Source organism: Tiliqua scincoides, chromosome 4 (genome assembly GCF_035046505.1).
Source record: "Tiliqua scincoides isolate rTilSci1 chromosome 4, rTilSci1.hap2, whole genome shotgun sequence".
Lineage (NCBI taxonomy): Eukaryota > Metazoa > Chordata > Lepidosauria > Squamata > Scincidae > Tiliqua > Tiliqua scincoides.
In genome coordinates this window covers 220,372,886-220,398,915 of record NC_089824.1, presented here as the reverse complement: position 1 = coordinate 220,398,915, position 26,030 = coordinate 220,372,886, and the positions used below count along the sequence as shown (strand labels likewise).

The window sequence follows — 26,030 nt, the reverse complement described above, 5'->3', positions numbered from 1 at the left end:
AAGGTGTTGCCTCGCCACGGTCCGTTAACCTCATGGGGTGCGTGGGGTTTAGGGTGAAAACCGACAAGCGGATCGACAACTCTGCACCATGCAACAGAAAACAGAAAACTACTGCCCTAAAGCTGGGCACCTGGAACGTTAGGACAATGACACCTGGCTTCTCTGATGACCTGCAAGAAATAGACGACGCACGCAAAACAGCTGTCATCGACATGGAGCTGAGCAGACTGCAGATGGACATCGTCGCCCTTCAAGAGACTAGGCTGCCAGATTCCAGATCTGTCAAGGAGATAAATTTCTCATTTTTATGGCAGGGAAAACCACCAAACGAAACCAGGGAACATGGCGTTGGCTTTGCGGTCAGAAATACCCTGCTGAAATCCATCATCCCACCTACTGTGGGAAGTGAAAGAATTTTGTCCCTGCAGCTCCAGTCATCAGCAGGACCTATCACTCTCATCAGTGCTTATGCACCGACTCTGTCGTCTCCAGCAGAAGCCAAAGACAAATTCTATGATGACCTGGCCACCACTGTCAAGAAAATCCCTGTAAAAGAGCCATTGTTCATCCTCGGCGATTTCAATGCTAGAGTTGGTGCTGATAACAGTTCATGGCCCACTTGCTTAGGTCAGTTTGGCACTGGGAGGATGAACGAAAATGGCCAACGCCTGCTAGAGTTTTGCTGTCATCACGGTCTCTGTGTCAGCAACACGTTCTTCAACACAAAGCCCCAACATAGAGTCTCTTGGAGACATCCAAGATCAAAGCACTGGCACCAGCTCGACCGGATCCTCACCAGACGCTCCAGCCTTCCCAGCATCAAGATCACACGCAGTTATCATGGTGCTGCCTGCGACACTGACCACTCCCTGGTGTGCAGCAGAGTGAAACTGCAAACAAAGCGACTGTATCACACGAAAAAGGAAGGAAGACCTCGCATTGATACCAGCAAGACCCGGGATCAGAGAAAAGTGGAGGAATTTGCACAAGCGCTTGAGGAATCTCTTCCAGGCCCGGCCGACGCAAACGCATCCAACAGATGGGAACATTTCAAGAATACCGTTTACAACACCGCCTTGTCCATATTCGGCAAAAAGACCAACAAGGCGGCAGACTGGTTTGAAGCCCACTCTGAGGAGTTGACACCAGTCATTGAGGAAAAGAGGAGAGCTCAAGCAGCATACAAGGCCTGTCCCAGTGAGCGCAACCTGCAGGTCCTCCGAACTGCTCGCATCAAAGTCCAACAGACTGCCAGGAGATGTGCTAACGACTACTGGCTCCAGCTCTGTTCCGAGATACAGATAGCAGTTGACACGGGCAACATCAAGGGGATGTATGATGGTATCAAGCAGGCCCTAGGTCCAACACAGAAGAAAATTGCCCCTCTGAAGTCTGCCACAGGCGAGGTCATCCAGGATCGGACGCAGCAGGTGGAACGCTGGGTGCAGCACTACTCTGAGCTATATTCCAGAGAAAATGTAGTCACCGAAGAAGCACTGAACAACATTGAGTGCCTGCCTGTGCTGGAAGAGCTTGACAGTGAACCAACCCTAGAAGAACTTCACGTGGCCCTGGACTCCCTTGCCTTTGGCAAGGCACCTGGAAAAGACAGCATCTCTGCTGAAGTCCTAAAATGCTGCAAAGAGATCATCGTCACTGAGCTGCATGAAATCCTCTGTCTCTGCTGGAGAGAAGGTGGAGTACCTCAAGACATGAGGGATGCAAACATCATCACGCTGTACAAGAACAAAGGTGACAGGGGTGACTGCAACAACTACCGCGGCATCTCTCTCCTTAGCGTTGTAGGAAAGCTGTTTGCCCGAGTTGTACTAAAGAGGCTCCAGGTACTTGCAGAGAGCGTCTATCCAGAATCGCAGTGTGGATTCCGAGCCAACAGGTCCACCACTGATATGGTATTCTCCCTTAGACAACTGCAGGAGAAATGCAGGGAACAACGACAGCCACTCTTTATAGCCTTCATAGATCTCACAAAGGCTTTCGACCTGGTCAGCAGAGACGGCCTCTTCAAGATTGTCCCCAAGATTGGATGTCCACCCAGGCTCCTCAGCATCATCAGATCTTTCCACAAGGACATGAAGGGCACTGTTGTCTTCGATGGCTCCACATCAGACCCTTTTGACATCCGAAGCGGAGTGAAGCAGGGCTGTGTTCTTGCACCAACCTTGTTTGGGATTTTCTTCGCTGTCCTGCTGAAGCAGGCCTTTGGAACTGCAACAGAAGGCATCTATCTCCGGACCAGATCAGACGGAAAGCTCTTCAACCTCTCCAGACTGAGAGCAAAGTCCAAAGTCCAGCTGAAATGTCTGCGTGACTTCCTCTTTGCCGACAATGCAGCTGTCACTACCCACTCTGCCAAAGATCTCCAGCAGCTCATGGATCGTTTTAGCAAGGCCTGCCAAGATTTTGGACTGACAATCAGCCTGAAGAAAACACAGGTCATGGTTCAGGATGTGGACTCACCTCCCTGCATTACAATCTCTGAGCATGAACTGGAGGTTGTCCATGACTTTGTGTACCTTGGCTCAACGATCTCCGACACTCATTCTCTCGATACCGAGCTAAACAAGCGCATCGGTAAAGCAGCTACCACGTTTTCCAGACTCACAAAGAGAGTCTGGTCCAACAAGAAGCTGACGGAACATACCAAGATCCAGGTCTACAGAGCTTGCGTCCTGAGTACACTTCTGTACTGCAGCGAGTCATGGACTCTTCGCTCACAACAGGAGAGGAAACTGAGCGCTTTCCACATGCGCTGCCTCCGACGCATCCTCGGCATCACCTGGCAGGACAAAGTTCCAAACAACACAGTCCTGGAACGTGCTGGAATCCCTAGCATGTATTCACTGCTGAAACAGAGACGCCTGCGTTGGCTTGGTCATGTCGTGAGAATGGATGATGGCCGGATCCCAAAGGATCTCCTCTATGGAGAACTCGTGCAAGGAAAGCGCCCTACAGGTAGACCACAGCTGCGATACAAGGACATCTGCAAGAGGGATCTGAAGGCCTTAGGGATGGACCTCAACAAGTGGGAAACCCTGGCCTCTGAGCGGCCCGCTTGGAGGCAGGCTGTGCAGCATGGCCTTTCCCAGTTTGAAGAGACACTTGGCCAACAGTCTGAGGCTAAGAGGCAAAGAAGGAAGGCCCATAGCCAGGGAGACAGACCAGGGACAGACTGCACTTGCTCCCGGTGTGGAAGGGATTGTCACTCCCGGATTGGCCTTTTCAGCCACACTAGACGCTGTGCCAGAACCACCTTTCAGAGCGCGATACCATAGTCTTTCGAGACTGAAGGTTGCCAATACAAAGTCTAAAAACAGTTGAGATTTGCAGGGATGAGGCAAAAGCAGACAGAAAACAGGACTGCTCCAGAGTTAGTAATGGCCTTGTTTGGACCAGACATATTTATAAGGGCAGGAGGTCTGGCTCAGTTGCTAGAGCTGCCGCCTTGTATGCCTGAAGATCTGAGGCTGCCAGTTCAAAACAACCGGAAGTACCCGAGAACTGAGGACACGCTGATATACTGAAGAGCTGACCCTTGGTGGCAGAGAGGAGTCGCCCTCAAGTGGAGCGTGGGAGGCGAAGGGCCAGAGAGAGGCCAGACTGGGAGGGAATCCAGCTGAAACAGGGAGTTCTATGAAAGACTAGAACTAGTCAATTGTAAAAATCCCTACGGGGGTTTAGAACAGCCTGCCTATGTAAAACACCTTGGATTAAAGTCTGAAGAGAAATCTGATGACCAAAGAAAGGCGGTATATAAATACCTGTATAAATAAATATAAATATAAGGTAAGACTAATCACTGGATCCAGGATAATGAGCTTTCCAGGGAATTAAAGGCAGAAATAGCTACTTCCAGATCATTTTCAGAAATACATGCTTCACCTTGCCCTTGGGTTTCTGTGTAGGAGAGTGGGTGAGCTGATAGCACTCTTTACACTCCCCTCCTGGTCTGAGGTCACTGGCTACCACTAGGCTAATGTGAACCTGCGACTGTCAAGTATTCTCTCATGTGTTATAAACACACATGATATCTCCAACAGCAAGTGCAGTATTTCAGACGTTTCTTGGAATTCAGTGAAGCCTGAAGCTCACAGCAACTGTTTCTAGTAAGAGGAATACCACAGGAGCAGCTTCCATGTCAGAAACGGGCAAAGTGAGAACACTGATTATGAAGGTAAAATCAAAAGCTCCCTCTTGCTTTGGAAAAATCGGAAAACAACCAATTATCCAACTGGCTTTAAGCAGGTTATAAGCTCACCTCTACATCTTGCTTGTTAGCGAGAACCAAGAGTGGAACACCTTCCAGGACTTCACTCATTATCATCTTCTCTGTGAGAAAAATGAAAGGGAGAAGAGAAGCTGAGAGACTGGAAGAGAGATACAGCCTAAGTGTAACACTTCTCAGAGCCAAAACATTTTAGGGCACAATCCTAACCCCTTATGTCAGTGCTTTCCAGCACTGGCATAGCTGTGCCAATGGGACATGTGCTGCATCCTGCAGTTGGGTGTCACTCACGGAGGCCTCCTGAAAGGAAGGGAATATTTGTTCCCTTACCTCAGAGCTACATGGCCCTTATGTCAGTGCTGGAAAGCATTGACATAAGGGGTTAGGATTGTGCCCTTAGTTAGGTGGCGGCACATGTATCACTCTTTTGATCAGTTTATTCTCAAAATGACAGAGCTGTGTTCAAGATAAACAGCTGCTCCTAGGTTAGATTTCCTTTGCTCATACTATTTTGGGGAAATCTCCCCTTGAATAATTTGTGCATATATTTTCACCCTCAAGAGTATTCTCAGGCTTTATACCATCAGCCTCATAGGTCCTGCCACTGACATGGGTTGATGAGTACTAGTGACAAGACATTTTCTACAGTGGCACTGCACCTCTGGAACTCTCCCCCTGAAGACACCCCCCACACATACACATGATCTCCCTGGCACCAAAACATATTTCACATGTGGTTAATGCAGCTGTTTCCCCTGATTTTTAACAGATGATTTTATCACTGACTGTCTTGCTCTTTTAATTATTTTTTATCTATTATATTTTATGTTTTAATCATCACTTCTATTGTTTAATGCTTTTATTGTTTGCCACTTTCAGTGTAACTAGAGAAGCAGGGTATAAATATTTATACGACATACATGCATGTTTTTATTATTTATTATGATCATTTAGGGATCACATTTCACATTGCCAAGCTGAGAAAAGTCACCTTTTAAGTATTACCTTATTAAACATCTAACAAACTTACAGCACAATCTCCTGCACACTCACCAAAAGCTTGTTTAGATTCAGAAAGCCTCTCTTCATCAGTGGAGTCAATAACATAGATGACACCATGGGACTCTGCATAATACTGAAATGACAACCAGCAATTAGCCCACAAGGGAGAAGTGTGGTTTGCTTTTCTTGAAAGGAATTGTGATCAGCTCCCTCTCATAGGTATGAGTCATTGTTTGTGCTTTTACTCACTTGTGCTTTACAAGCAGAGCAAGAATGAACAAGGTGCCCTACTACATGAGCAGTGGCTGCAGATAATTCAATAGAAGTAGCTTAACAAAACAGAAGACTCGCACAAAGGAAACAAACTGTACTGTAAGAGGAGGAAATAACATTCCCAGTTTGACAGCTGATTCTATCTACTGAGGCTTGAATCAAGGCTTTCCTCTCCCACTAGTGTGCTAATTCACAGAGCAAAGTTAGGAAGAAACACACTGCTCTAAACTCCTTGGGGGAAGAGATGTGTAAAAATATATTAAACAAAATTTTTATATGGTTTTTTATCCTAACAAAATGTAAAATATCCAGCAATTTGAGATCCAAAAATTCTGAAAAGCAATATGGCTATCAAATCTTTTTTCTAGGTCAAACCTATCTTGAGTCATTTGAACAAAAGACACAGTGGCAGTAAACACACCCCTTAGTAGGAAAAAAATATGTAATTTGAGCATCACCTGGTCCAATAATACCTGGTCCAATTAATACCAATAAAGGTATTAATTTCATTATCTCTGTGGAATTATTTTGTTTTTGGGCAAATACTTAACTAGTTGCTCACTTATGCCACACTTTTCCATTCTTAATAATACCACAATGTTGATGTCCATGTGAATGCTTTGATAGAAGACTTTTGCTCCACTAGAGACCTATGTCATCCCAAGGAAACTGGTGGGACTCTTGGAAGATAGCATTTCAATCACCTGGCATAATCCCTTACAAGCATTTGATTCTTGCCTGGCTGATGCAAGACACTTTGCAAGTAACCCTTCATATACTCTCTACGAGGGGAGGACAAAAGCATTGAGCTCTATCATTGATCTTACAAGCAGAAGGTTTAATCCCTGAAATCTGTAGGTAGGGCTGGGAAAGCCTGAAAACCCTGCAGGGTCATTGTTAGTCAAGACAAGCAATACTGGGCTTGATGGATCAATGCTCTGATTCTGTACAAGGCACCTTCAGATGTTCATATAGATATATAATTAATTCAGGTCAGCTACACTGATTGGACAGGCCTGGGACTTTCCTTGTTCGTTTCAGCGGAAACTCTTACCCTCCAAAATTAAATGGCATTAGATGTTTTCGAAAGCACAGCTATTACCACCTACCTTATCCCAGAGAGACTGAAGCTCCTCTTGTCCTCCAAGATCCCAGAACATTAGCCTGGCTTTGCCCACATCTATAGTGCCAACTGCAAGACAGACAACAGGATGCAGACCTATTTGTACTCAGATTAGAAACCTGGTGCTAGCGCTAGGGCAAGACCAGAAGCTGAACAGCCCTTGGTGCATAGGCACAGGGTGCTACCCCACTTGGGTCACCTTTGAGTGACAAAAAGCACTGCCTATTGGAGAGGGTGGAACAAGAAGCTGTTGCACAAGCTGCATACACAGACAAGAAAATATGCAGTTGCAATGTGGCTCTATACTGTCTTATGCTTCTAAATGTGACTTGCATGTTGGCTCACACGGTCAAGTCCATCCCAGGTGGGCACTACCCTTGTTCAACAAGGACCCATCTTTATAGCACTGGTCCTAACTAAGATCATCCCACATACACGTGTGCAGCTACATGTAAAGTATTTAGAAGAAGTGTAAAATGCAGTTTTGGGTACTGTTTAGAGCTCTTTGGTCTATCTTTTTAATTAATTTGATCCCCCCCCCCCACAGCAACTCATGCTACCTTGTACTGTTTCATCCCCTTAAGCAAACCAGATTCACTTACTGTTCAAACCTACAGTGGTTGTGATTTTGGAGAAGTTCATTCCTTTGTAGTTCCTGTTAAATCTTGTTTTTGTCTGTTCAAGGAAGGTCTGAAAATAGGGACAGGAAGTGCAAGGGGATGAAGATAAAAAAAACAGATAAAGAACTAGATAAAATGGGGAAAAAAATCTTATCCTATATCTTGGTATCCAGGAGTTCTAAATCTGCAAAACAGAATCTAAGTGCTGTATGCCAACATCCCCAAAACCTGTGCCCAAATTAGCAATTTACACAATTCTTGTTGGAAAACTACTTTCCTTTGCAGTGGAACTTTGATATCTTAAGGCAGAGACTGGGGTAGGAGGAGGGCCAAGGAAAGGAAGTTAAAATCCAGGACTGTGGAGCATTCAGACAAAACAGTTTGAGATAGTGCGTCACAATATCTAAACCAACACCATCTTACAAACCATGGTTTGTAAGCTGAAGCTGGCTTGGTGTGATTTGGCATTGTTTCCAGTTCAATGAACTACATTTCATCCACTGGGATGCCGATGATGGATAGGGAGAAGGGGCAAACTGCACTATCTATGGTTTGCCTGTCGAACCAGGAATTCTACACAAAACTCTACCCAACAGAAACCTCAATCCTATACACTCTTGAAGTAGAAAGATACTGGGTAGCAGAATGCCAGAAATTTCCAGGAACTCAAGCTAGAAGGGAGCCTAGGTAAAGTGGACAAATGACTAGCTGACCTACTGATGCTACCGTATGCTGTTTGAAGGATTTAGCCTGCTAGAATTAAATTAGGATGAACTTACATTTGAGATTATTACAATGCATTTGGTAAGAAACCAGGCAAGGGAGAGAAAAGAGGAGCCTCCGATTTGCCTTTCCCCCAAACAAGTCCTAGTACACACCGTTTTCCCAGCATTGTCCAGTCCAAGGATCAAGATGCAGTATTCATCCCGCCGGAACATGTATTTGTAAAGTCCAGACAAAAGAGTATACATCCTGCTCCTACAAACAAAACATTAAACACTAAATTGCCAAAAAGGAGTTCCTTTTCCAATACGGCGTTAGCCCAGCTGTGCAGAGGCCGCTTGTTCGTGAGTAGGCCCCACACAATCAGAATAACATTTAAGCATATCAGGTGGCTATGCTGTATCCCCAAAACTAGAACCAATCAGGCAAAAGCGATGCCATTTTTGGATTCAGCACCCCAGATATACTCAAGAATAGTCCAACTTTTACAACAACAAAATGTGTGTAGACCTGTGTTATATTCGTGAACATTTCAAAAAAAATTGTTCCAATTGTAAAAACGAACCAAAACACCCCACAAGAAACAAATGGGGGGGGGGGAGAATAAACTCCCTTCTCAGATTCCTTGTTCTTCAGAATTTTTCCTAGTTGTTTTGGGGCAAGGCTATAGTCCTGAATGCTGTAGCAGAGAAGAGGACATGGCAGGCAAATGGATTACAGCAGTGTTTCTCAAACTGTGGGTGAGGACCCACTAGGAGGGCTGTGAGCCAATTTCAGGTGGGTCCCCATTCATTTCAATGTGTATTTTTTATTTAATAATTTAGACTTGCTGCTACCATGGCATGTGACTGCATTTGGGGAAATGTTACAGATCTGTACTTCAACAGGCTACTATGTATGTGCTTTTAACAATTACAGTCAATGGGTGAGTGTGGGTAGGATTATAGCCTTTGGGATGTTTGGGCGATTTTTTTTTTAAACAGACCAGCAACTACTTGGAAGGATTCTTCTTTATTTTAAATACATTTTTAACTTACACTTATTGTAAACTCTTAATTAATTGATTTGATTTTGTCATATGGGGGTGTGGAAAATTTTCCTGCCTGATGATGTCACTTTCAGCCATGACATCACTTCCAGTGGGTTCCAGCAAATTGTCATTCTAAAAACAAATGAATGAATGATGCCAGAGACTAAGTCTGGGACCTTCTGTAAGCAAAGCATATGTTCTACCACTGAACCTCCCATGGGATGGGACAGCAGGATGTAGGTGCTTTTAAATAAAAACAAAAAGAAAATAGACAATTTATTAAGACAACAGAGCAGGGGTGTCACACTAATTTCATACAGTGGGCCAAAGAGCATTCATGGTGACTGATGAAGGCCAGACGTGATGTTATTATGTAGGGCAATGGCCAGAAATAAGTACTTAGGAACTAATTAGCTGCAAATGACAGAAGAGAAAATGTGCAAATCTTGATGAAATTTTCAAGTTACAGGAGAGCCCAATTATCATGTAGGCCACTCTTTCAGCAGCAGTACTTCTGCTGAGGCATCACTTTGCAGCTCAGCAGCTGCTGGTAGTACTGAGAGCACCCAATTGTAACAGAGGCCAGATAAAAAGCTTCTGTGGGCCATATCCAGCCCACTGACCTTATGTTTGACACCCCTGCAATAGAGAGAAGAAACCAGAATAGCAAAGGGCAATGTGATCAAATGCAGTTGCAAATATTTAAGGTACTCCATGATTACAACTATTCTACCATTTTAACCCCCACCTATATTGGTATCAAATTAGTACATCACCAACACTCACAGTTTAGAGAGGATATTTTTAGAACCACACAGAGACAACTACAGAACAATGAGAAGAGCAGCAGGTAGTTGCAGCTGGTGTGGTTTTCCTGTGCATTATATATAACCTGTTTAAAGAAGATAGCATCTAAACCAGAACAGAAGGGCATTGTAGGTATACGTCTCCCACACATTACCATACTAGGCATGTGGTGACAAAACTATCAAGATATCTACATTTGCTTTTATAAGAATGTTTTGTTTAACTGCATGAATAGGCAGAGAACAGCACTAAAACCTTTATTTTAGAAAGTGGAGGATATTTTAATAAATGCAGACAACATTATTGAACAACTGAAATTTTTTTTTTTTTACTTATACACACTGAACTGCAAATTAAAGGTTAGAACAAATCCATAAGGAAATCAGTATTTCCCATGGAGGCAGCACACGTCTGGATGCCAAACCCAAATCTTGTTGTTGGCATCCTTCAGTCTCAGAAGACTATGGTGTCACGCTCTGAATGGTGGTTCTGCAACAGAGTGTCCTCTCCAATGCGCGAAGTCTGGGTAAAGTAGGTATGGAGGATAGGCTGTTACCCATGCAGCAAATCCCCCCTCTCCACGTCGCTGAAATGGTCCAATGGAAAGGCAGAGGCCAGTACGGTTGGTTCCAGCGGCGTCGCAGGAGTTGCCAGAACGTGACTGTGTTCAGCCACGAACTACCTCAGGGGCTCCGGCTCCAGATTTTGCCTCGAGGTTGACTCCTGAAGCTTTTCCACAACTGGATGTAGCCACAAGGCAGTGGAGGTTTGGGATCAGAGTTTTCCTTCACTCAGATAAGCTGCCTTCCCAAGCTGACGAGTCCCATCTACCCGGTGGCTGTTTAGTCGCCTCTTACGACAAGTACAGCCAAACTGAGGGCCTATTCTTATCCCCAGCCCCCAGGGTTTCCGTATTCATGGGTAGAGCTGTTTGGAAATGGTGTTATTTACCTTACTCAGACCACTAAGTTCAGCAAGATGGGCAGCCCAATTCTATGCTGACCTGGCACAGCATGGTACAATGGCATTGAAATGGTTGCAGCTGTGAAGACAGAACAGCCGTTGGAGGACTCCTTGGGGGAAGGGAATATTGGTTCTCTTACCCTGTGTAGAACTAGGCCCCCAATGGATCTCCTCAGATCTCTGCCACCTCCTACTACTGCTGATCTACCTCAGATGGGTGTTGTATGTATTGTATTGGCAACCTTCAGTCTCGAAAGACTATGGTATCGCGCTCTGAAAGGTGGTTCTGGCACAGCGTCTAGTGTGGCTGAAAAGGCCAATCCGGGAGTGACAATCCCTTCCACACCGGGAGCAAGTGCAGTCTGTCCCTGGTCTGTCTCCCTGGCTATGGGCCTTCCTTCTTTGCCTCTTAGCCTCAGACTGTGTGTTGTATGTATGATGTTCATATACAAGAAGCCCTGGAAACACTTTAAAAATGAGGTAGAGGGAAGGCAAGCAGTACTTTTTCTTGAGATGGTCATGTAGGTGGGGGAGAGAGAGAAGCCCCAATAAGAAGAGACTCCTTGCTGGATCAGGCCAAGGGCCCATCTAGTCCAGCTTCCTGTATCTCACAGCGGCCCACCAAATGCCCCAGGGAGCACAAAAGACAAAAGACACAATCTGTGTCCCAGTGACTTCCCCTGCATCTGGCAATCAGAGGCAGCCTACCTCTAAAACCAAGAGTTTACACATACCTACTGTGACTTGTAATCCTTAATGAACTTTTCCTCCAGAAATTTGTCCAATCCCCTCTTAAAGGCATCCAGGCAAGATGCCATTACTTCCTGTGGCAAGAAGTTCCACAAACTAATTACACTCTGGGTAAAGAAATATTTTCTTCTGTCTGTCCTAACTTTCCCAACACTCAACTTTTGTGGATGTCCCCTGGTTCTGGTGTTGTGTGAGAGGGAAAAGAGCATCTCTCTATCTACTGTGTCCATCCCCTGCATGATTTTGTATGTCTCAATCATGTCTCACCCCCCCTCAGGCGCCTCTTTTCCAGACTGAAGAGGCCCAAAAGCTGTAGCCTTTCCTCATAGGGAATGTGCCCCAGCCCAGTAATCATTTTGGTTGCTCTCTTTTGCACTTTTTCCATCTCTACTATATCCTTTCTGAGATGTGGCGACCAGAACTGGATGCAATACTCCAGGTATGGCCTTACCATCGATTTGTACAACATTACAGTATTAGCTGTCTTATTCTCAATGCCTTTCCTAATGATCCCAAGCAAGAAATTAGTCCTCTTCACTGCTTCTGCACATTGGGTCAACACTTTCATCGAGCTGTCCACAAGGACCCCAAGATCTCTCTCCTGATCTGTCTCAGACAGCTCAGAACCCATTAGAACCCATTAACTATCACTGATAAAAGAATATACATAGTAGCTTGTTAAAAGTACAGGTCTGTACTGTTTCCCCAAATGCAGTCACAAACCAGGGTAGCATCAAGTTTAATATGTTAAAAATAAAATATTGAAATGAATGAGGACGCACCTGAAACTGGCTCAAGACCCACCTAGTGGGTCCCAATCTGCAGTTTGAAGAACACTGCTAGCCTATATGTCAAGCTTTGCTTCTTTGCCCTCTACACTTCACAGCAGATGCAATGGCAGGGAGTTCCACAGACTAATCTGAGGCTGTGCAGACAGCCCCACCAGGGCTTGCTGTCTGGGATGGACTACTCCCCCCTCAACCTGTCCAGCCCCCTCTCAAGGCCTCCAGGTGCCCCCCACGCCCTGTGGCAGGGAGTTCCGCAGATTAAGCTCAGGCTGTGCAGACCCACCAGGGCTTGCAACCTGGGATGGACTCCTCCTGCCTCAGCCTGTCCAGGCCCCTCTTAAAGGCCTCCAGGTGCCCCCCACGCACTGTGGCAGGGAGTTCCGCAGACTAAGCTCAGGCTGTGCAGACCCCTCAGGGCCTCCTGCCCGTCCCAGGGGCCCAGCAGACGCCCCCACCAGGGAGCGCGCGACCCCCGGCCGCTGAGCCCCCCGGCCGAACAGCCCCTGAGGGCCGGGCACCTGCGCCGCCTCCCACCCCCAGAGCCCCCAACGGCCACCAGCCCTACCCGAGGCTCCGCGGCGGCGCTTCCTCAGGACTCCCCCTCCTGCGCGCGCCGCTGTGGGAAGCACAGTCCGTCTTTCCGGGACACCGGCTTGCGAGGGCCGCGAGCGGACTACAACTCCCAGGAAGCGGCGCGCTGAGGCCGCGGCCCCGCCCCTAAGAGCACCCAACACTGCCGCGCGCGAAGGGTTCGGCCTCCTCTAGGAAGGCGGAGGAAGTGTCTGTGTCCGCGGGGGCGGGGCCGGAAGTGGGAGCCCTGCGGCGAGGAACGCTGAGGGGAGTGGGCACTCGGCGGGCAGGTGGGTGGAGGCGCCTGGAGGAGAGTGCAGGCCCCCGAGACAGCCCGCAGGCAGCAGCAGGGGAGGCGGCTTCAGCCCAGCGGTGGCATAGCCGGAGGGGGGGCGGAAGCCCCAGCCCGGGGGCAAGCGCTCCCCCCGCAGGGAATGGACCGCTTGGCCCCCGGACTGAGGCTCCCCGCCAGACTGGGGGCTCTGCCCCCCTCTCCGGCTACGCCACCGAGCCCACCCCCAGTCCCTGGGCTGGAGCGAGGAGGAAGACTCAGAAGGAAGCGTTCATTGGTCTGTGGAACTCCCTGCCACAGGATGTGGGGTGGCACCTGAAGGCCTGGACGCAGGTCTCTCGTTGCCTTGAGTGCTCCCTGGTGGAGGCGGCTGATGGGCCGCTGTGAGGGGCAGGAAGGGGACGAGACAGGCTTGGCCGAGCCAGCAAGGAGGCTCTCCTGGTGTTCTTGTCTCCAGCAGGGAGGCTTGTTCTGGCTCTTTCCCCCCAGCAGTGGCCCCCTCCCCGCACGCACACCACACTCTCTAAGGATGCAAGCAGTGGTGTAGCTGGAGGGGGGTGGGGCACTCCGGCTGGCAGGGAGTCTCAGTAAGGTGGGCAAGCGGCCCCCTCCCTTCGGAGCCATTCCCCCGTACGGCTCCGTTTTGCTCCCCCCACCAGGAATGGCTCTGAAGGGAGGGGCCGCTTCCCCCCCCCCCCGGACTGAGGCTCCCCACCAGACTGGGTGCGCCCCCCTCCTGCTACGTCACTGGACACAAGAAGAGCCTCTTTGCTGGATCGGGTTAAGGAATCCCTTAAAATTCCACTAGAATTGGGTGTTGGGAAAGTCAGGATAGACAAAATGAATTTTTCTGCCTCCAGCATGTAGTTAGTCTGTGGAACTCCCTGTCACAGGATGTGCAGGTGGCATCTGGGCTGGACGCCTTTAAAAGGGAATTGGACACATTTCTGGAGGAAAAGTCCATTGCAGGTTACAAGCCCTGATGGGTCTGTGCAACCTCCCGGTTTTAGAAGTAGGCTACCTCACAATGCCAGATGCAGGGAGAGCACCAGGGTGAAGGTCTCTTGTGGTCTTGTGTGCTCCCAGAAGCATCTGGTGGGCCACTAAGATACAGGAAGCTGGATTAGACGGGCCTTTGGCCTGATCCAGCAATGGTGGTTTTTATGTTCTTGTAGAGATAGTAGGCAAATTGTAGTATGGAGATATACCTCCCTATAGATGACATAATTGTTGCAATTTATTGTGTTTGTGTTGCCTTAATTGTCACTAAATTACTCTAGGAGAGCAATCGTAGACTGGAGATCACTGTAAGCACCATAAGCAAACCTCTCAAGGCAAGTAGTAGAAATACTCCCATGTTGAGATTTTGCTCTTTTCCCTTAAGAAGAAAGTTGTCCTCATACGGAAGCTGCAAGACAACTAGGAAGCCTAAAGCTTAAGTCCAAGAGATTTGGAGGTCCATCCTCCTATATCAACCTGCCCACACTCTGTGCCCAGCATTGAAAACTCTGTTTTGTGTTCCAACATGTAGTTGGTTGAATGTGTGAGGCAGTGCCTTCTCGGTGGTGCTTCCTAACTGTGGAAAGCCTGGTCAGCCCCCACACTAACTATTTTTAAAAGTGTGGTTAAGACATTTCTGCTGTCATTGTTAAAAATATGTATTAATTGTTTTCAAAAGACATTCATAAAGCAGTTTACACAGTGAAATAAATCAGTAAATAGTTCCTGTCCTCAGAAGGCTCATAGTCAAAAAAGAGGTGCAAAAAACACACCAGTGATCGCCACTGGAAAAGATGTCATGCTGGGTGAAGCTGAACAGTTGCTCTTTCCCATTAAATATAAGAGGACACCACTTTAAAAGATACCTCTTTGCCTTTTAAAACTTTTCTAGTTACCTTCCCTTTGAGTTTTTCTGAGTTTTTTTTCTTCTGTTTGGATTTTGTGCTTTCTTTGTTCCCCTGTTTTGTTTCATAGTTGTGTTAATTGTTTTAAGATTGTTTTCAATTACTGTGAGCTGCCTTGATGCCCCATTGAGTAGAACAGAAAAACAGTGTAGAATTTTTTAAATAAAAAAATTAAGCCAATTATATATTTTTCTTATTGTAGACAAGATGCTGATGCTGAGAGATGATGACTTGCTTAAGACTACCCAGCGAATTTGTAATGGAGGTGAAGTTTGAACTGAGGATGCTCTGATCATACTCTGTGACTTAACCACTGTGCTACAGTAGCTCTCAGTACCTTCTCTCCGTGTTCACTCTCATGGAACGGAGTGTTAGAATGGGTAAGCAGATCTGCTGGCATTTTCCCTTTGGAGAGGCTTGCTATGTGTCCCAAAGCTCAGGATGAATGTGGAAGTGAAAAGAGTTCCAATTTGTTTCATATTTTTTATGAGTTAATGTCGCTATCTTTTCACCTCTTGGGGCTGTGTGCCTCACAACAATTGTACGGTAGGTGAAAAATCTAATGGGTGCTGCTTTTATGAAGTCTTTTTATAGAAAAGCCAGAAGGAATAAAGGCAATTCTAACACAATATGTCCCCACTTTGTGTGTCATGTTGCCAGCTGTTACTGGTTTTGCTCCTGTGTCATTAACAGGAACTTGATAGTTGAAATTAAGCAAAGCTTTTCCTATCACCTTATGCCAGAAAAAGCTTCACTACTTTAGTTTTGCATGTTGGGCTGTGATTAATGGCATAGACCAGGGGTGTCTACAGTTTTTGGCAGGAGGGCCACATCATCTCTCTGACACTGTGTCGGGGGCCGGGGAAAAAAACTTATATGAATGAATGGAGGTTTTGCAATAGCTCAAGGCCTATAAAAGGACTTGCACACAGCAAGGCTGGCCTTTCCTTTGCTGCCGCTGCTGCATCACAGACCTGAAATAGCAAGCAGAGGAGGAAGCCCTCATCCCACAGCTCACACGAGAGGTCAAACAGTTGCACTCACGCTGGGAGCAGTTGCGTCATTCCAGTTCGGGCTCCAACAAATCTCCAGAGGGCCAGAGGCTCATTGGAGACTGGGGGTTCCCTGTGGGCCACATTGAGAGGCATCGAGGGCTGCATGTGGCCCCAAGGCTGGGGTTTGGGCACCCTTGGCATAGACATAAGACTGGTGGAAAAAAGATTGGTAGCTTTATTTGTGCTTTGCAGTGAAGCTTTAGCAATGTAGTACAGAAACACTATCTGCCTTTTCTGACTCAACTCTTTGAATTTTTTTGCTGAAAGGTGTTATATAAATAAAGGGCATATTTTACTCCAAGTGTGCACCTATTTAGTAGGCAGAATAATAGTCAACTTGCTTTGGGGTTCAAATTGAACTTTGCCAAGCTATATAGTTTTAGATGTTGTGGTCTTATGTTTCATTCTCCAATACTTCTTTATAACTTAACCTCTATCTTTTTTGCTTAGCTGCTAAAAAAGTTGTTTCTGGACTACTGAGAAGACTCCTATTTGGCTTTTGACAAGGATTTGCTGTCATACATCTGCACTTCCTGTTATGCTGAAAATGTACTGAACTCCACAGAAGGTGGCACTTGATCTGAGAGCCATGGATGAAGAGAGTCTGGAAACAGCCATTCAGACCTACAATGCCCAATTGCAGCAGGTGGAGCTGGCTTTGGGGGCTGGGCTGGACCCATCAGAACAGTCCGATCTGATCCAGCTGCAGACAGATCTGAAGCAATTAATAGAACTTACAGAATCCAGCCTTGTATCTGTGAAAAAGAGCAAGCTTTTTGCCACTTTGGACCCAGGAACACTGTCAGCATCTCCATCTGCTCATCTACAGCAAGACAGTTGTGAATCTAGCAAGCAAAGTGTTGATGAAGAATATACAGCTTTTAAAGAAGCTATTGCTGAAATTGGTGGAGAGGACGAGTCTTCAAGCGCTCAGGCTGAGACCTGTCTTAGGAGAGACAAAGAGGCTGATGGAGAGAAACTGGATGAGGATTGTGAGGAGGAGGAGGAGGAAGCCAGTGGGATGAAAGTGAAAGCCCCTTACTACAGTTCCTGGGGCACCCTTGAGTACCATAATGCCATGATTGTGGGTAGTGAATGTTTGGAAGATGGAAGTCCGGGGGTCAGAGTACTGTACCTCTACCCCACACACAAGTCCTTGAAACCATGCCCCTTCTTCCTGGATGACAAATGCCGATTTAAAGAGAATTGCCGGTAATTAGGCTTAACTGTTCAAAGCAAGTGGGGTGAGCATTGGACTCGTGCAGCACAAGGGTGGTCTACATATGGAAGGATGAACTCTTACTAATCTGTTTTCCCAACTCCACATTTGATATTTGTGCAAGACTTGACAGACATTTAACACTATACCTAGCATATCTTCTCCCTCCTGTTTTCAGTTAGGGTCAGACATGAACCTTTGGGGGAACTCTGGAAACTGTCATTCAGTGTGTGTGTGGGGGGGGACAGAGAATTTTGAGCATGCTGACAAAACTATTGTTCTGTAACAGTGACACCAGTTTGTGATCATGTTGTTTCCAGTGTGGATATAGTGGAAGTAAAGATAATCAGTGGTGACAAAAAGAGCAAGCGAGGTGACCAGTGTTGTTGGACCAGTGGGTAAAATATTACAAATATTCAAACCACACACTTGTGAAGGAAAAGTATTTCAGAGCAAACACACCACTTTTTAAAACTTGTTTTATTTTTGTTAACTGCCTTTCTGATAAGGCATTGACAAAAATTATTTGTATAGCGTAACCCATGTACATGACTCTATGCAAAATGGACAGGACCTTAGCCCAGGGCTTTTTAAAATGTGGCGTTGTGACGCCCCAGCCTGTGGGCCCTGGCCTCTGCCTCCTTGAGGGGTGGGGGCAGCCTGGCAGCAGGGAGGAGGCAGCGATCCTGGGGATCGCTCTGCTCAGGGAGGCTGCAGGGGCTTGGATGCACTTACCCAAGCCTCCTGCAAACTCCCAGGGGTGCGGGGAACCCTCCGCGACCTTCTGCAGGGCTCCCTGCAGCAGTGAAAGTAAAAGCGGAGTGATCATGCCCTGCCTCCTCTAAAGCCTCCTGGGTATTGCACAGCTGCCTCCCCCCTGCCCCCACAAGCACTTAGTGGCTCTCAAAGTCTCCCAAAGAGTTTGAGAACCACTGTCTTAGCCTGAGAAGCTAACAGTCTAGACTGGCACAAGGGAAACCACAGAGGAAGGAACAGGAGGCAGAGGAAAAAACAGGCAATTATCTCAGTTACAGTGATTTAGGATTAACTATATTAGGGAATGGGGACTGAGACATGGTGCCAAAGTCTTTGAGGAAAAGGTTTTTAAGAAGAGAGCTGGTGGTGGAAGTGAGCACTGAAGACTCTATAGGTGTTGCAAGAGGTAGTTTTAAGCATATGAAAAGATTTAAGTATCTTTTAAAGTTTTAGGCATCTTTACCTAGATCAGGGCACTGGTGATTAATTTCCTCTCTTTCCCTGGCAGGTTCTCACATGGTCAAGTAGTATCTGTGGAGGAGCTGCGACCCTTTGAGGAACCTGACCTCAGCTGCCTGGCTGTGGACTCAGCCTGCCTGGCAAGACATCAGGATGGAATCTGGTACACTGCTAAGATCACAGGTGAGGGTCGCTTCCTTGGACACATTTTACTTCGTGATGCTGAAAGATTCTGAAGTAACTTCATGGCTATTGTCAACTGTGTGGTCCTAGGAAGGGTGGGCTTGTGGTTCAGCTCAGGGGCTACATCATGTTATTGTGCAAGATGGCAGGAGCCTCTTTGATTAAGTTTTGTGCCTAATTCAGCCTTGCAGAGGAGTTCCCAAAAGTAATATGCCATATCCTTTTTTGCTTGTTATTGAGCCATAGGAGACCCTTGATCCACAGTTTGTCTGCTCTGACTGTAAAGTAAAGCAGGAGGTTTGGGAGTGAAGGAAAAGGTTTTGGCTCGCTGAGCCCTTGTAGTGGATTTCTTTTCTGTTAAAGACTCAGACTTGTCTCTGCCAAGGAGAGACTCTGGAGCAACCCTGGTCACCTGTGGGCAATTAATATGCAAATGGTAATTTGCAAGCCTTGCAAACTAGGAGTAGGGCCTTTTGAGTAGTAATCCCTAGGGATCTCTGGCTGGCCCCCTTCTTAGGGCTCAATTCTATCCAATTTTCCATTGGTGGTGCAATTGTACCAATGGGGAATGCGCTACATCTTGTGGTGGAGGGGCAGTCACTGAGGCCTCCTCAAGGTATGGGAACATGTGTTCCTTTACCTTGGGGCTGCATTGTGGCTGCACCAGTGCTGGAAAGTTGGGTAGGATTGGGCCCTTAAACATCTTCAAGCAGAAACGGAAAACCTTTTCTTTTCTAAAGGGCGTTAACACCATAGTATGATTTCATTTTATGCTGCAATTTCAGTTTTTAAATATTGTTCTTTTGATACTTTCATTACTTGATGGTTTTTATTATTTATTATTTATTTGATTTGTATTCCACCTTTCTCCCTGAAGGGCACCCATTGGTTCTCTATTTTATTATTGTTTCTATGGTGGCCACTTTGGTATGTTTTGCACTGAAAGACAGAATATAAATACTGAAAAATAAACAGGCAAGCAAGCACTGCATAATTAGCCAGGCTGGAACAACATGTATTGCTGATATGTGGGAAGGTGGAACACTTACCCAACCTATTGTAGAAGACTGGTGTCTATCCTTTCTCATTCCTAATAATGAACACGCAATACTGCATAACTTCATGGACACTGAGGTTTGTTGCGACTTATATGAGGATACAGGGAAATGGTCCCATCTCTGATTCATGTCTATGTGGGCGTTCATATATCAGTGCAACTCTCCTGGTTGAAACCCTAAGGTATTCCATGGAAAGGATTTATTGAACTGGCCTCTTCCAAAGGAGTTATCAGGAACGTGCTTCCACTATTCATGATAAAGCTTCATAAATGCTTTTTGTACCACATAGTATGTGCTTTGAATTATAGATTAACTATTTGGTGTTTCCTTTCTCAGACATTGATAGCGGTTATTATACAGTGAAATTTGATTCACTGCTGCTGAAAGAAGCTGTCGTGGAGGGAGACGGCATCATGCCCCCACTGCGTGGTGAGGAGGACTCTTCCTCATCAGAGTCTGATGATGATGAAGTGGATGACTCTGGGTATGCAAAAGGTAAGAGGCCACCAAGTAATGAGAACTTCTCAAGATTTTTCCTTTAATTCAACATTTCTGCTCTCACTTGGTAGAAGTGGATATTTTAGGATAATGGGCCACCTCCATCATCTTTACACTTCTACTTTTGGAAGTGTTGGAGTGCCAAAAAGCTTTGTGTGGTTTTCACCTGGAAATACTTAATGTGGCTGAACCTTGAGTAGAACTTTGCCACATTCTACAATGGAAATGTAACACAATAAGCAAAGCAAAAGAAATTGGTTCCTCCAGTGCTGTAGCTTTGAGACGGAGTTGTGCAGACAAAACAAATCTGCCAAAGAAGCTCTGGAATACTTGGATCTTATAAAAATATATAGTGCATTTAATATAAATTCACATCACTTTTAATCTGCTGTTCCTGAGAGACGCCTGAGAATTGTAGTTTTATGAAGATGCTGAGAATTCTAACTGGAGATCCTCAGCACATACACACATTCAGTGTTGGTTGGCAACCTTCAGTCTCGAAAGACTATGGTATAAGCCTAGTCTCCTAGTATAAGTATTCCCAGGTGGTCTCCCATCCAAGTACTAACCAGGCCTGACCCTGCTTAGCTTCCAAGATCAGACGAGATTGGGCATGTGCAGGGTAACAGTCAGTGTTATATCAGAACTTTAGGAAGAAATTGGGGACATCCACTAAAATTGAGTGCCAGGAGAGTGAGAACAGACAAAAGAAACTATTTTTTTACCCTCTGTGTAATTTGTCTGTGGAATGCCTTGCCACGGGATGCGATGGTGTCTGCCCTAGATCCCTTTAAAAGGGGATTGGTCATATTTCTAGAAGAAAAGTCTAGCACAGGTTACAAGCTGTGATGGGCATGTGCAATCTCCTGGTTTTAGAAATAGGCTGGCTGGTTTTAGAAATGCTAGATGCAAGGGAGTGGCAACAGGATTTAGATATCTTGTTGTCTTGTGTGTTCTCTGAGACATCTGGTGGGCCACTGTGAGAATTAAGACCTGGACAAGAAGGGCCTTTGGCCTGATCCAGCAAGGCTCATGTTGTTAAATTATTATTAAAACAGGTTCAGTTATTATTAAAACAGGCAGTGATAGGTAGAAGACCAAGTCTTGTTTCTCTTTTCTCCCACTCCGTTAGCGTGGTTTGCCCACAAAGCTAAGGCCGTGCCTCTCTGCCTTCTCTGCTTCTCCTTAAGGTGCCACTGGGGGGAAAGGGAGAAAGATGAAGTGAGACTGGGGAGAGGGCTATGCGCAACAGCTGGAGGGGGCAGGTAATAGCTCCTCACAGACTAGAATGAGCTGCCAATTGCCAGCAGCTATTTTAAAAACCTAACCCAGGTACTGAAGTGGGTTCTTGGTTGTCAAGGCATTGGAATGCTGAGAGGGAGGACCTGGAGGGTGACCCAGTTATTTTCTGTTCTCCTCTAAACCTCTCTTCTGTTGTCAGTCATTGATTCAGGTGCTCCAGAGAATGGGGAAGGGTCCTCTGCCTGCAGCTCCTCCTTCGGCAGCTGGGAGGCGCATACTCGAGGCATTGGCTCTAAACTGCTTGCTCAGATGGGATACGAGTTGGGGAAAGGTAAGCACGCATGCACACGCCGAAGCTGCAATATACATGGGATCCCTGCAATATACATGGGAGCAATGCTTGAGATTGTGTCCATAAATACTGTGAATGGGCTGGCTTCACATCTCAAATCAAATGCATAGTTTTTGTCATTGGAATAAAAGGCAGTGAGCTCGGTCTGGGCAGGAATAGATGCTTGGAAAGGCAGAAGCTCCATCCTAATCCCAGCCCCGTCTACTTGGTCTCCCCAGTCTTCTGTTATAATTTGTAGGGGACCCAAAGGGTACCAGATGAACCTGTGTGCTTTGCCAGCTATATCGGTGGTTAGTGCTATGAACCAGAATCACAGCAGTGTTGTGTATTTCCTGTTGGGTATTTCAGAAAAGAAGTGATCATATTTGGGGCCTGTTCGTATTGCTTCCTTTGGGGCTGCTACAGCACATCACTCTTCTCTTAGCTGGCTCCCTATTTACTTGTTATAGAAAAGGAAGGAAGGAATACTTATCTTTGAAGTATGTTACCTCTGTCAGTGTGACTTTTAATTGGTCTTGTTTCCTTGCCTTTTGATCTCCTGGCTTGGTCTCTAATTGCCATTAAGACCTGCTTTTATTTACACATAGGCAGAGAAGAAATGGGTGCTATCTCTCCTATGCATTTTTTTCAATTTTTAAACTTTATTTTAATAAATTCTCTTTACCTTTACAAGCTTGAAACAGTTCATTAGTTTTTCTTCATCAAACCCCACATCATCATACTTAACCCCCTCTGACAGTAAAAGGTTGTTTATTACACTAGTAAGTTATTACTTACTAGTTATTTAACTAGTAAGTTAAAGTAAGTTTAACTTATTTGTTTCTTGAAAAGATTGTCTGTGGCTGAGCTTTAAGCAAAAAGCACAAGAGGGTTTTTTCACATGCTGGGGTACTGCTACGGTTGCATTTTTAGTGGGAGGGTCTTGTCACTGCTATTGTGGCTCTTTGCCCCTGTTTCAGGTTTGGGGAAGAATTCCGAGGGCCGAGTGGAGCCAGTGCTGGCTGTTGTGCTGCCAAAAGGCAAATCTTTGGACCAGTGTGCTGAAATCCTCCAGAAGAACAGGGAGGGGAAGCTCAATCCAGCTAAGCCCAAAAAACATCGAGCAAAAGGCAGCAGTGCTGCTCGATCCTCTGCGCGGAGTCCAAAGGCCTCACGCAACGTGTTTGACTTTCTGAATGAGAAACTTCAGGACAAAGACTTCAGTGAGCAGGAGGGAGGTCTGGCTCCATTGGAGAGAACCAGCAAGGAAATTTACCACGCCAGCAAAAGCACCAAGAGGGCACTGAGTGTGCGTCTCTTCCAGACAATGGAGAAGATTGACCAGACGCAGAAGGACATCCGAGGGATCCAAGAGGCCCTGGCGCGCAATGTTGGACGGTAATGATTGCTCTTTGCTGGCAATTGGGTGAAGTGTTCTGAGTGGGGGTTAATTAGTAGCAAAGCTCATTGTCGCCTTGGATTCTGCACCTGTGAGATTCCAGCAGGTATAGCTGAGCCATTATTTGCAGACATTGCTGACCCAACTCTTCCTTGAGTTCTCCAGCACAGGCAGAGGATTTAAGGGATGGGTAGTGATCGTGATACCTATCTCTGAGCTTCAGAGCAGGTACACAGGAGACTGCACAAGAGACTTGCATGGCTTCTGTCTGCACGTGTCTGGCACAGAGTTTACTGCTGGGGGTTGCTGATGCTGGCAGGCACATCTGCTTCCTGTGGTCCCCGCCAAGAATGATGTCACATGGTGCTGGCTCTGGGGGCAGCATCCCACATGGGTCACAGCAGAAGCTGTGCTGTCTCTTTGCCACAGCCTTATACCTTGATATATTTAACTGATAGTAGGTCATGGTTTTATCATTGTTGTTTTATTATAATTTTAATGCTGGCAGCTGCCTTGTGAAGATGACACAACTTGAAGCATGGGACATAAATGTCTGAAATAGTCATTTCAGAGGAGTGGCAGTCCACTAGTGGGGGAGTGGCATGAAGGTATTCAGAGGTTAGGAAAACCTACAATTGGGGATAAGCAGCTGTCTCTAGGAAAGAAGCTCCTCACTATCACAAGCCTCAGCTGCTAGCCAGCATTGAAGAGGGCCAGGCAAGTACCAAAGGACAGACCTATGGGGAGGTGTAATGGCCAGGGGGTTCTCCCCAGTGACCTAGATTTGTGGAGGCCTGATTTTAAGGGAGCTGACCTTTTCAGGTTTTTCTTAAGTCCCTCCAGATTCTCGTTCTCAAGATCATTTGAAAATGTGTTTGCAAGCCTCGCACAGGGTCCATTTTGTCATCATGATCTCCATTCCTTGCTTCCTGTTTCTGTTAAGGAGAAAAAGCTGCAGCCGAATATATAAGAATACTTTTCAGCCACTCAGAATGATACACATTTGTGGAAAAGATGAATATCTGTGTAAACATCAATTACCTGTTCAATGCACTTTGCATACGGGCTTCAGATTATTCTTGGTTCTGAATTTGGTTTTTCTTGGTGTAGGTTTTGGATGGGAGTGGAAGATAGTCTGAGCTTCCCTGATTTGTTGATGTGCCTTTGTTTTTTGCCAGACATCCTCCTCTAACTCCCTGAATTTGACTTTCAGGCACACCATTGCTACAGCTCAGCTGGAAGAGAAGCTGGCCAAGGCCCACAAAAAACTGGGGGAGCTGCGGGCTCAGGAGTCCAGTCTGCAGCGGGAGCAGAAGAAAGCTGACACACACAAGAAAATGACCGAGTTCTAGTCTATGTCACCCTTCCCTCAACTGGGTATACATTGGCTGGGTTGTGGTCCTGGCTGCACTGGATCATTGACTCTGGACCAGCTGCAAAGCTGGGCCATTGCCAAATCTGAACTCACTTGGCCAGGTACAAAATGGGTAGTCCAGTGGTCTGGATGGTTAGCCTTTTGCATTTCCATTCTTGTTCGTTGTCACCATTATATGGAACCACTTGAAAAATGCCATTGCCTGCCCCGGATAGAGCTGCAGCAAAAAGCACTGTTCTGCTAGTATCCTGGCTGGTTCGTTGCCATTTCCACTACCAGGAGTCCTTTAAGGGGTGGTATTTTTCTTCCCTTCTTTGACATATCAGAGCTCCAATACAACCCTGATATAGAGGATGAGCGAAGACTAAATGGTGGCAGTCCTAGGGCCTCCAGGCCTCCTGGCCTGGCACAAGGGGCTGCTATGGCCTTGTGTGCAACTTCTGGGCCACATCGGTTTGTGTGCTGGCGGAATTCGCATGAAGCACTGGACCTCTCTAGGCTGCACCGTGTGCAGTTCTCAACACTGCCCCTCCCTCGAATCAGCTGGAAAATCCATGGATCCACCATGTTCTTGCTGGCTTGGTTCTGTGAGTTTTGGAGTCACACCCCTTGTTACTTTTAAATGTGCTTTGATCCTGCTTGTCTTGGCTTTCTTGTGCATGTTTTATGCCCTGGTAAATATGGGTTAGAACCACAGGTAGGTGTTTGCACATTTTTTCCCATTAGGGTCCCAGTCCAGATTGGGGCCCTCCTTATGTGCTGTGTACACATGAAAACCAAGGCACACAGGGGCAAGCCACATGCAGTCTGATGTTCGATTTGCCTGTCCCCAAGACTCTCCTATTGAATTCTTGAAACCCTGGAAGTGGGGTCACTTGTCTTTCATTTACTTGGAATGCCCGTCGTGTAGCCTTCAGTCACTTGGGGAGACAGAGTTACCACACTCTGAAACTACCCTGAAATCTGAAGTGTGCACCTGTGTAGACAAGGGATCTCCATGTAGTGAGAACCAGCAAGCAATGAGGGTTGAAGCACTGAGATTCCCCACCCTGTAGCTTCTTCAACCAGCACTGAAGTTGCATCCTAGAAAAGCCACCACTGTTGAGCGGCTCCTACCTACAGCGCCAGGCTGAGATGGATAAACTATCTGATCTCAGGAAGAATGTTCTGTTGCAGTGCAGGGAGGAGAAGGTCAGTGGGTTCTGTACTCCAGGGCAGGCTTGGGCATTGGGGACGCTTCCTGTACGCTTTTCCTTCAGAGTAATTAAGATTATTTTAAGTTAAAAAGCAATTAATTGTTGTGCCGTGTTTTTTTTTCTTGGAGTCTTTGGAGCTGTTATGTAGCTTGAGCTTTGCCAACTGCT

The 26,030-nt window shown here is 46.4% G+C and overlaps 2 protein-coding genes across 5 annotated transcripts in view; one reads left to right on the top strand and one right to left on the bottom strand.

Annotated features, from left to right (window-relative positions):
• Nucleotides 1-13,000, bottom strand: part of ARFRP1 (ADP ribosylation factor related protein 1) — a 34,743-nt gene extending 21,743 nt beyond the window's left edge. For both annotated transcript variants that reach the window (XM_066625046.1, XM_066625045.1), the window contains exons 1-6: nt 12,891-13,000; nt 8,143-8,242; nt 7,247-7,334; nt 6,631-6,713; nt 5,300-5,381; nt 4,280-4,350 (exon numbers count right to left, since the gene is read on the bottom strand). In XM_066625046.1, the coding sequence (XP_066481143.1) occupies nt 4,280-4,350; nt 5,300-5,381; nt 6,631-6,713; nt 7,247-7,334; nt 8,143-8,235 (417 nt within the window). In that variant the 5' untranslated portion in view covers nt 8,236-8,242; nt 12,891-13,000. The remainder of the gene's footprint in view (nt 1-4,279; nt 4,351-5,299; nt 5,382-6,630; nt 6,714-7,246; nt 7,335-8,142; nt 8,243-12,890) is intronic.
• A 115-nt stretch (nt 13,001-13,115) lies between these two features.
• Nucleotides 13,116-25,949, top strand: ZGPAT (zinc finger CCCH-type and G-patch domain containing). 3 transcript variants are annotated; one of them, XM_066624018.1, is made up of 9 exons: nt 13,132-13,185; nt 14,468-14,521; nt 15,294-15,471; nt 16,597-17,358; nt 18,630-18,763; nt 20,158-20,316; nt 21,761-21,892; nt 22,873-23,290; nt 24,505-25,949. In XM_066624018.1, the coding sequence occupies exons 4-9, from the start codon at nt 16,736-16,738 to the stop codon at nt 24,641-24,643; spliced, it is 1,605 nt and encodes a 534-aa protein (XP_066480115.1). In that variant the 5' UTR covers nt 13,132-13,185; nt 14,468-14,521; nt 15,294-15,471; nt 16,597-16,735; the 3' UTR covers nt 24,644-25,949. The 3 variants fall into 3 exon arrangements, with proteins under 3 accessions (XP_066480114.1, XP_066480115.1, XP_066480116.1); XM_066624019.1 differs by lacking the exon at nt 13,132-13,185 and adding an exon at nt 13,505-13,520; XM_066624017.1 differs by lacking the exon at nt 14,468-14,521 and having other exon boundaries at nt 13,116-13,185.
• The last annotated feature ends 81 nt before the right edge of the window (nt 25,950-26,030 follow it).